The sequence below is a fragment of the Cupressus sempervirens genome, chromosome 5 (genome assembly GCF_028749045.1).
Source record: "Cupressus sempervirens isolate cs-2001-9-10 chromosome 5, ASM2874904v1, whole genome shotgun sequence".
Lineage (NCBI taxonomy): Eukaryota > Viridiplantae > Streptophyta > Pinopsida > Cupressales > Cupressaceae > Cupressus > Cupressus sempervirens.
The window spans coordinates 283641075-283652799 of NC_143122.1; the positions used below are offsets into that span (position 1 = coordinate 283641075).

At 33.7% G+C, this 11725-nt stretch overlaps 1 protein-coding gene across 1 annotated transcript; it reads right to left on the reverse strand.

The window, feature by feature from the left end:
• Nucleotides 1-5801: 5801 nt before the first annotated feature.
• Nucleotides 5802-7575, reverse strand: LOC149555681 (uncharacterized). The gene is made up of 2 exons (XM_089833676.1): nt 6251-7575; nt 5802-5840 (listed from the first exon to the last, which is right to left on the reverse strand). Exons 1-2 carry the CDS (start codon nt 7495-7497, stop codon nt 5834-5836), a joined length of 1254 nt encoding a protein of 417 aa, XP_089689802.1. The 5' UTR covers nt 7498-7575; the 3' UTR covers nt 5802-5833.
• Between the last annotated feature and the right edge of the window lie 4150 nt (nt 7576-11725).

Genomic DNA, 11725 nt, shown 5'->3' on the forward strand with positions numbered 1-11725 from the left:
ATCAAGGAACTTCTTATTGAGTTATCATTGATGACCACAATGATCATGAGGGGATTATATTCATTTTGAGCTTCTAAAGGAGCTAACTTATATTTTTTGAGCACAATATCTAGATTTATTTCATGCACATGGTCAAGAAAGGCTACTAAATCATCTAGTTTAGATAAAACCAAGAAAAATATGTTCTCTATGGATTCTTAAATTATCTTGTAGTATGTAGCAAAATTTTGAAATGAATCCAATATGCAGAAAAGACAAACCAAAAAATGTAATAAATATCTATAAAAGGAAAGTGGGAAGTAGAAGAAAAGGTTGACATATCAAGAAGAGCATTTGAATCTTTCCTATTATTAGGAGTGTTATATGTGTGAGTGATTACATTATAAATAGGGTTATATGAAAGTTGTCTATTCACCCCTTTTTTTTGAGTGAGTTATTTTTTCTAGTTTAAGATGAAGATGAGAGGTTTCCTAGTTGGATTCTTAGTACCTTTTAGAGAAAGAAAATGTTTATTTTGAGATGATGGGGCATCTTGAGGAAAATGAACAATAATTTTATGTTACAAATGAAAATTTCTATGAAAAAAAATTATTTTAATTCACTTAAGTTTTACTAAACTCTTTTTAGTACAAGGGTTCATATTTAGAAGGAAGAGCATCGAGAAAAATGGCAATTATAATATCCTTTTGATCCAAGATATCCTCATGAGTAGGACACTATTTGAGAGATGGTTTAACAAGATCCATCAATGCTTCATCTCTATAAGAGATGTAATTTAGGTGCATGGAAGGTGATGTAAAAATAAGGAAAATGTTTCTAACACACCATCTTATGTTATAATATCTACATGATTAAGACCAATTCTAGGAGAGATAAGCATTCTTTATCAATGTTTCATGCTTTGAGAGGAGATCAACAAGACATGTGATAATACAATCATCTTCATACCTCAAATTTGTTTCTCGATGAGTGTAATGGGTGCCCTAGAAATGCTCAAACAATGAACCAACTGTTGAAAGTGATTTTAATGTCTTTGCATAGATTTCAATCCACATAACATGAACAAGAAGGAATCTATGCAAATTGAAGATTGAACCATTGTTGAAACAATATTAGTTTTCAAACAAATAAAATCAAATACATAGCAATGAATTTTGAAGGCCAAACCCCAAGGCAATGATGTCTAGAATGTCGCAAGAGAGGATGAACATCCTCTCATGCCAAGAACAAAATTGTACATCCAAGTTACTATCAAATGCAATTCACCATCATCTGATGCTAAACAATGAAACTCCCACCTCTATTTATACTTTCCTACACCCTTCTAGAAGTAAATAAAATATTAATTAATTTCAAGTACTATAAGCTTCCCCCTTCCAATAATTAATGCACTCTCTAGAAACTCCTCCCTTGCAATATAATAATTAATTGTGCTTCTAGAAAATTAAATTACTAGAGGCTTCCCCCTTTCCAATAATTAATACACCCTCTAGAAGCTTCTCCCTTGTAATACAATAATTAATTAAATTAATTAAATATAAAGTCACCTTTTAATTTATTTAATGACTTTATAGGAAATTAATTTAATTTCCTCTTATGCTCCACTTAGCCTTTGGAGAATGTGAAGGCTAAAAACTCCACTTAGTTGCTAAAAATATGGGGACATTGCAATGAGGATCTTTAGGAGGATAGAATTTTATAATAAAGGCTAGGGAACAATCATATCTATTAAACATATTGATCATGAAAACTTAATTAATAGAATAGAATACTAATAAACTTACTTTTCAAATGATATAATGTTGAAAAAATGACAACAAAATTTGTAATTATCTAATAAAGAAAGTTACAAAATAATTTATTTGTGAAGTGAATGAATATAAATTTTAAATATGAATCAAGTGCATATAAATCAAATTAAGATCTAGTTTAAGATTATTTCAAAATGTAACACACATTGAGTTCACCACAATAAAATTTAGTTGAACTAGCTCTCTTAAATGCATGAAATATAACTAATATAATGCACACAAGAAGCATAGTAGCTTAGAATAAATTTTTAATCATCTTCTTGGATAAACTAGCTAGTAACTTAACCAAAACCAAACTTTCTTGTATAAAAAAAATTAAATATGAATCACAAGGGTGATTATGGTTTACTAAACCTAATAAAAAAGAAACAAAAAATAGGGGTTACACCCCTTTGTTTCATATAAGACTATTTAAACAATAGACATACAATGACTTGGAAGAGAACATATGAAAACAAGGACCCAAAATACAATGTGAAATTTCAAAGATATAGAATTTACAACATTACAAGTTTATTGAAGTTACATGTCTACATATATATTCACAAATAAAAGAATACAACAATTTTTTTATGATCAAATTCAAATGTGTAGCTAAATTGTTGGTCAACTTCAAATGAGTAACTTTCACTCCCTTAAAATGCTAAATTTAAAATCCATAGCTCTCAAAGGAAAAATTAAGGACTTGCAAAGTAAAGAGGATGACAAGGGGCTAAATGAGGAGATATAGAAGAAGGGTAGCATAGATTTGATTGAAGAGGTGAAGAGAAAATTTGACAAAATGGAAAATATGACCAATGATGCTCTATCAAGATGTCAAGGTTTTTTTGAAGCTATATTGTTGAGTAAATAAATAGAGTATTGGGAAACTTATATAAAAAAAAAGAGGTGAAGCTCATGTGCAATGTGGATGAAGCTAAGAAGGAAGTGGAATAAGTTGGTTCAAGTAGAAAAACTTGATCTAACAAAGAGAAGAAGCAAAAGAAAGGGAACTAGTTAGACAATAAAGATATTAAAGAGGTCACACAGAAGATGAAAGCCATTCACCGTTAGCTAAAAGATAAGGTGGAACAATTAGTCCAACTTCTATCATAAGTGTGTTGTCTCTTTTCTATATGCTCTATGTTAGACTCTTAGCATTTTAGTTCATTCTGGTTTTTTTATGTTGGATTTTTTCCATGTTGGGTTGGTTTTGGTTGTGGGTGTGTCAGTTGCTCTGAATACTATTTTATTTTAGGTCTTTTATTTTTAAATCTTTATGTAAAAATTTGGTCCCTGTTAAAAACCTATTTTATCCTTAATCAAAAACTAAATGTCATCTAATCTCTTGATATTGATCAAAAGAAAAGAAGTTTCTTAACTTTTATATACATAATCTTTCAATATTCAAATCTTTTTCAATCAAAATTGATTTCATCCAAATTGTTGACCAACAATTAATTAAAATATATAGCTTAAATTGACAAAAATATTTACAATATTCAATTACCTATAAAAAAAATTATGATAATATATGCACATAGATTTCCAGGAAAAATATTAAAATTTGATTTTAATTTATTTTCTAAATCATTTTGAGAGAGATTGAAATTTATTTGAATGATACAATAAGCAAAGAATACATTGATATTTTTACACAAATGCTTTCTTTAACTTACAAAAAAAGACGACTAATACTGGACAAAGAAGGGAAGCCCCATCCCAAGAAACATATACTTAATTTATCACAACACCTTCAAAGTACATATAGAAAAAGATGTAATCGGTTGTATGTTGATAATGTTAGATTGGCAATGAAAATGTGTTAAAAAACTAAAATTTGGAAGACAAGGAAGGAAATTGTGGAAACTTAAAGGAATAAAAGATTGAAACTTTCATGAGCCCTATCTTTGTCTAAAATGTGTGATTTAAGACATTTTCTTATGCAAAGAGATGCTATTGAATCTTCACATTGTTATAGTTTAAGTAGACATGTAGTTCCATTCATGGGTGCATTTATTCAACTTTAATATGGATAATTCAAAATTATAAGATAAGATCACTTTTTGTTTGGAAAATTATTTTTGATTTAAAAAACTGGTCATTCTTAAATATCACATATTAAGTAAAAATAAGCTTGAAAAAAGTAAGTCAAGTTTGACTATTTAATACTTTTGATCTAAGAATCAAGTCTTAGTCTTAGTTTGTGATGTTCTAAGTAATGAAAAATAAATAGAAAATTATGATTAATGATTAATGATTAATCTATTAAGTTGGTCTAGTAGTAGAGAATATTTATACAGAATATTTATTCTTATAGAAAGGTCACAAGTTCAAATTCTATAGAAATACATAAGCCTCATTTATAATATAACTAAGTGTTTCTTACAAAGAACATAAATAATTCTATAGTTAACAAATATGTTATCATATAATTTAATAATCTAAACAAATTGAATAACATATTTGTAGATTAAAAAATAAATAAAAAGAAGAAGTTCAGACAGTGTAGATCTATAAACAGATGCGGATACACAATCATACAATTTTTAATAACAAAAGCGAATTGAAATACGAATGATAAACTATAAAATCGCTCGTTTCCATATTGCGACTGTCATACAAGCACAGACTTGATTTTCCTGGGACTATCGGCCAACTAACTCAATAATCTACTAATCTACTAATCTACTAACATCATTATGGCGTAGAGAATTATAGGAATAATTTAAACGCGAGCCATTTAATAATTATTAATGTAACTGTGTCGGTTACCAAGTTACCAACCCAATAGTAAAGTTTGATACATTCTTAGCTCTCAAATACAATTGAACCGTTCTCAAAATAAGCATTTTATTCATCGATTTTCTCGGGTTTCAGAAAGGTCATTCTCAGTTGAGCAAAATCATTCCAACAATCCTAAACCCTCTCGCTTAACATATTATATAATGGAAATCTAGCAACATCAAACCCCAGGAGAATTTTCATTGTAATCGTCGTGCTGCCCAGGAGGTCCTTTATTAATACTGGGTTTTGGTGGCTTGGATTTTCCTCTTTCCAAAAGTCTGCGACCCACTACCACTCTCTCCGTCATACTAACAGCTACCTGCATTAAAAAAGCAAACAAAATTAACACCATATTCAAATGCATGTTACTTTGAACTACGAATCTAAATCACAGTAAAGCAGGCACTCATTACTCATAAGAATGTTCACGCTATTTTTTAAATGGGGATTCACTGCATGGTAATCTTCAGCTCAAAAATAAAGTATATGAAGTATTGAACAAGTAACTGAAGAAAGAGTAACGCCTGTTTAATAATAAGATGTGAGAAATAATAAGACTTGGAGTGTGTGGAGATAGTGGGTAAACACTAAGGTGTAAGATTAAAATTTAATAAATGTTGCAGGAGCATCGGTCACTCTTGGAACGGTTGCAGAAGGTTATAATTGACATTTGCATTTATAAACAAATGAGACCCAGGTTGTGGATGGTAGAGAGAAGGAAAGAAAAACAAAGGTAAGTGACATAAAGAAACTAATTCTGCAAGAAAGGATTGAAGTTTGTATGGAGAATTCGAGAAGCCATTGATTGATAGGTCATGTCATGCAGCTTTGTTTTAAAATTTGAATAAATGGATTGATTTTTGTTGTGCTGCAATTTATGTTGTGAATCTTTGTACATATTATGTGCTTTGAGTTTAGATCAGAGTAGAGTGCCCTTTTTCCCCTTTTGGATCACTTTCATAGAGTAATTTAGCCATTTACTTATTCAAGATGAAAGCACAAGTCTATTAAATTGAAATCTATGTAGGTAAGAGCTATTAGTGGTTTAACCATTACTCTATTAAAAAAGACTACATTCGTTCAAACGTCACCAATAGACTAAAGAACCATTATTCTCACCCTATTTTAAAATAACAATAACCAAAATAAAAAACATACCAAGACCAACCTGTTTAAAATGTTTTCCATCACCTCCTGCTTCATATTTTTCTACATCGAAGGTGCCACCGGGAGAATGAACAGTTGTTTGTGAAGCATCATGACCTAAGGAAACAACATAAGCATACTGACTGATATCAGTGTTTTGAAGTGTTTGAGCAGATTGAGTTTGTGAATATATACCACGCATGGAAGCTCCTTCGGCAGTGGACATTAACAGAACGCATAGAAATACCACAGACCATCTTCCCATGGCTACATTTCTGTCCAGAAGAGACCCCGTCTTCAGATCGGTATATCCACAGCAGGGAAGGTGGTTTAGTACCTTTCTTTCTCCCCCCCTCCGTTTTCCATTTATAAAATGAAATTCATTGACAAGAAAAGATCTTAAAGAAAGACCTATAACTACTGAGACTACATAGACTAATCCAGGCAGACCGAATGAAATAAATTTATGCCCAACAAGGGCAATAAGGAAAATTATCGTGAACATCAAAGGCCTGCAAAATTTGTACCTTTTAAGTAGAAAGTCGGACACAAACCCTGCCAGCAAAGGACCTGGAAACTTCCAGCTGCTTAAGAGGGAAACAGAAGTACTGATACTAACATGAATGTATCCCAGGCATTTCCCAATCTGAAACAAGTCCGCTCTCACAAGTGCCAGGGAGATAGAGTATTCCTCTCCTCTTGTGGGGCTCTTGAACATTTTGATCACAAGGGATCTTAAGGAAATGGGCTGTTCATTGTTTTTGCCTTCCACTTTATCCACTGGAACTTCACTCATAAAATTCCCAAAACTAATTTCAGTTTTGGGTTTTTCCTCATCTTTTATGTTCACATGAATTTGCACAGGCTTCTGAGACTCATTTCTGGCCTGAAAATTCGAATCGATCAACCCTTCACTGCTCTTTTCTTCCTCAAGATCTCCACTAGGGTTTTGTTCCTTGTTCTTATTTCGATCGTCAATCTGAAACCCTAGTTCATGAGTCTGAGAAGTCATCCTTTGTAGCTTCATGTTCTCCATCTTTGCATTCATGACAACCATTATGTTCTCCACCACAATCATAATCATCAGAAACCCTGCAAGGGAAAGGGCTGTGTAGAGAAAGTTAGAGAATCTTTTCAGCTCCTTCTTATCTGCAACAACTTCAGTAGGTCTCACTATTAACATGACAGCCAAGGCCAAAGCAGCTGGAAGGATACCCAGCAGCAGATTTACCCCTCCAATTTCCTGCCCATAAATTGCATGATATATTTGAGTGAAGATTGCTCCACTCAACCACACAAATCCTATGAGAATCCCAAGAAGACTTACTCTACTCTGAGGAAAGTTTTTCACACAAGTAACCAGAGCCCCTATGTTGGCAAAAAGCTTAGAATTGGCTCTTAGGAAGATGCACAAATACATCTGCCATGTTTTAGGCCTGGCAATCCTTTGGGTCACAGATAACCAGATCAGCAAACAGCCAGAGATGCACATGATCATGGCTCCTATCCCCAGAACTACCCATGGTAGAGTGATCTCATTGATCAGATCAGACACGATTCCAACATTCTCTCCCAGATCCTTGAAAAACCCTAACGTGGTTACGATATCCTGATCATACCCTTGAACTCCTTTTATCGCTCCTGAATACATACAAAATATGTAAGTCCCTCCTGCAAGGGACATTATCAGAGAACATATAAATATCACAAACCATCTACCCTTGTCTATATTTCTGGCTAGAAGAAATGCCTCTTTCAGATGCATGATGCCCATGGCAGGTGAAGACCTTCACTAGTTCTATTTATAAATTGCAATCCATCCTGGTTTGAATATTAATCTATAAAATAAGAGGGTTTTTCTCGTCCAGTTCTAGATGGCAACATAGACTTCAAAATCAATACCCATTTGACATTGAGAAGAGAGCATCGTTTCATCATTTACAAATCCCTGTAAGTGGGGCACTACAAATCCTTGATGGGACCCACATTCTCTTCCCTCTTGATAGTCCAAAACTGATGGGCCAACAGTCATTTTCAGCATTAAATGAGAATTTGCAATCTTCAAGGTCTCATATTTCTTTAATGCCAATATTCTCTCTAATGGGCCAAATTATGAGCGAGGCAAGCATTGGAACCCACATGGATATTGATCCCTAGTTGTTGTCGTTGTTGACAATGCCTCTCGTTGTTGGACATTGTATTTATAAACTCGGCTATTTGCTTTTTCTAATAAATTAGTTGATCCTTTGTGGTTTTCATCGTTCAATAGTTAAACTTTATAATAATAATAATAACAATCCTATGCTAATGTTCACCTATTTTCATTCCTGGCCATGTTGGTAATAATTAGTTGTTCTGCATTGTTGGACATCTGATGGTATCCTCTTCGCATTTATATTGGCGGTAGCTATGAAGTAGGATTTCTTTTTTACGTTAATAATTCCTGGTCATGGCCACAATTTGAATGCTGACAATATTATAATAAAATCTGAACGTAGACATGTGAGAAAGGAGATACACATTAATTCCTTTCTCTTGGCTGGTGATCATATTTAATATTTAATAATATTTAGTCTTATGGTGTTTTTCCATGGAGGACAACTAATTTTTTACAACTCTATCACCTTTATGTAGACAAGACCCTAAACTTCAACTTATCAATCAGGCAATTTCTAGCATCCTAAAAATCATTCTCCACTCTTCAAATTCTTACTGAATATTATATTAAATTTAGTAAATATATTAAATCTCAGTGGTACATTTCTTCAATCAATCAGAATTCTTAATTTTAAAATAAATTTATTTAAACTAAATAAATATTAGTATAGTATGATGGTTCAAATATAGTGTTGTTGTTCTCATATCAAAATTTAAATCTCATTTGAAATATTATTGTTGATTGTTTGTTATTATCAATTTACAATTTATACATTAAAATATTTAAGCTGATATAAAAATAAATAAACATTCCAATGAATACTCATATTTTTGACATATAAATATGTATGTATGAGCTAAATTTTGAAAAAACACAAGTGATACATTCTAGAAAAGACATAGCTAGAAAAGGTGATAGCAAGGAATAAGAAGTAAATGATGAAAATTATGTGCTTCTCTCTTTAGAAACTATTCTCACAATTTTATCCTTCAGCAAAGCAGCTTCTCCCTGTTCCATAGGAATCAAATCAGATGTTTGAAAATGATCGAACAACCAATGCTTGTCATATTAAGGTTTATGTTGTATTTGCCATTGTGAAAAATCAACTATTGTAGTCACTGATTATTAATCTCCTATCATAAACGATTATTAAACTGCTGAAAATAAATTCCTAGCTAATATTGAAACATAACACAACTGCAACTTCACTTATAAAATATGGAAAGAAATAAACAACACAATGAACACAATATTTTCAGACAAATTGTCCTTGGAAAAACCCCTAAGGGAAAACCAGTTCTACAGATGAGGAATTATATTAAACTTTAGTAAATCAAGAGATACAAAATTCCTTGCTTCTCACTGGAAGAACTCCGACAACCTCCTAATTTCTCCCTCTGATATTCCTCACTGCTATCCCCACGCTAACATTGTGCCCTTGCTAACACTGCAAGACAATTTTCTATCACTGCAAAATGCTTCTCCAAAACTTGTTTCTCCAAATGACCTAATGACCCCTTTTTATACTACCCTATTGGAAAAACCAACGACCGAGATTAAATCAAACCAACGGCTGAGATTAAGACAACTCGACAGCCAATAATAGAATTGGTTGCAAGGTGTCCAAAAAGGAATCACTAAAATTAGTAAATAATTATCCTTCCAATAACCACTTACCAATTCTTGGCAAGTGGACAAATAGTTGTCCAAACTACCCATAACTAATGTTGCTATACATAGATAATGACGAACAGTTGTCCAAGCTACCCATAAATACTACTGCTATTTTCGGGTTAGAAATAATAGCTGTCCAACTAACAATAATTAACACTCCCTCTTAGCGAGGAAGCTATTCTACAGGACACCTAACTTGTCTCTGAAGAAGATAAATTTTGCCTTCCCCAATGCCTTTGTCAGAATGTCTACTACTTGCTCCTCTATAGGTATGTACTGTAGCTGAACAACTCCCCTTTGTACACAATCTCTGATGAAGTGATATCTGATATCTATATGTTTAGACCTATCATGAAACACTGGATTCTCAAACAACTTGATGCAACTCTGATTGTCACAATGTATTACAGTAGTCTTAACCTTCTGACCAAACAAGCTTACTAACAACTTTCGAAGCCATATAACTTCACATGTCACCATGCTAGCTGCTATGTATTTTACTTCTGTTGAACATAGAGCCATAGACTTCTGCTTCTTGCTGAGCCAAGATACAACTCCTGATCCCAAGCTAAAACAACACCCTGAAGTGCTCCTTTTGTCTGTTGTACTTCCTGCCCAATCTGCATCAGTATAGCCTATCAACCTGATACCTTCACCTTGAACATATTTGATCCCATACTCGACTGTACCACACAAGTAACATAGCATGTTCTTAGCCGCTACCCAATGCATTCTCTTTGGTTCAACCATGAACTAACTAAGAGAGTTTACTGCAAATGCTATATCTGGTCTAGTGTTGACCAAATACATAAGCAAACCAATCAACTGTCTATATGAAGTGGGATCTACATCTTTCTCCTTAGTTGTATCCACCTTCCTCCAATTCGTGATCATGGGTGTAGACATGGCTTTGCAATCCTCCATCCCAAATTTCTTCAAGATTTCAATGCAATATTTCGCTTGACCAAGGAAAATCTCCCCATCTGTCTGCCACACTTCCATGCCTAGAAAGTAGTGCATAAGTCCTAAATCCTTCATCTCAAACTCTTTTGCAAAGTTCCTCTTGCAATCAACTATGAGCCCTAGTGAACCTGTAAAAAATAGGTCATCCACATAAAGAACAAGAATGAGAATCTCACACCTAACTATCAAGTAGTAGAGGTTAGCATCTACTTCACTCTTCACAAAGCCTATTTTTTGCAAGTATGTATCAATGCACTCATACCATGCTCTAGGAGCCTACTTGAGTTCGTACAATGCTTTCTTTAATCTACACACATGGGTCTCTTTGTTGTGTGCTACAAAGCCTTCTGGTTGTTCTATGTATACCTCCTCCTTCAACTCACCATTAAGGAATGTTGTCTTGACATCCGTTTGATGAATTTTCCATCCCATCTGTGCTGCAAGTGAGATTACAGCTCGTATAGAAGTATACCTGGCAACAAGAGCAAATGTCTCCTCATAGTCTATTCCCTCCTTCTGAGAGAACCCCTTTTCCATGAACCTTGCCTTGTATTTCTCGATGCTACCATCTGCACCATGCTTTATCTTATAGATCCAGGGTGATCCAACTACAGACCTATCTGTTGGTCTAGGTACTACCTCCCACACATCATTTTGCATTATTGAAGAATATTCCTCAACCATAGCATCTCGCCATACCTGATTTTTTGCAGCTTCTTGATAGCTAGAAGGCTCACTATCTACCAACTAACTAACTAATGCCACATAGTCATTGAACTTGACTGGTTGTCTTCGTTGTCTAGTACTCTTCCTAGGAGCTCCCACAAACTCCAGAGTATCCCTTTGTGTATCTATAACCACATGGTTCCTGCTACCACCTATAGAGGATGAAATGTCAACCTCTAAGTCTTCTAGATGCATTTCCTATTGCACCTGTTGCTTCATACTTTGTGAATCTTCACTAACTGAGTCTACACTCGTCCTAGTAACTCTAGTTGAGCTTTGTTGCTCTTGACTTGGTCTTGGAGCTTCTGTTGGCTGCTCACTCTGATCATCTGCTGGCAAATCTCTGGATCTCCCGAATGCCTTGTCCTCCATGAACATGACATCCTGTCTGACAATAATTCTTTTAGTCCCTGGAATGAAAATCTTGTATGCCTTTGAGGTTTCACTGTACCCAACAAAGTACCCCCTCTCTGCAGTCTGA

Bases quoted from the DNA above. Each gene is read 5' to 3' on its own strand.
- LOC149555681 (XM_089833676.1), bottom strand. From the start codon at position 7,497: ATGGGCATCATGCATCTGAAAGAGGCATTTCTTCTAGCCAGAAATATA.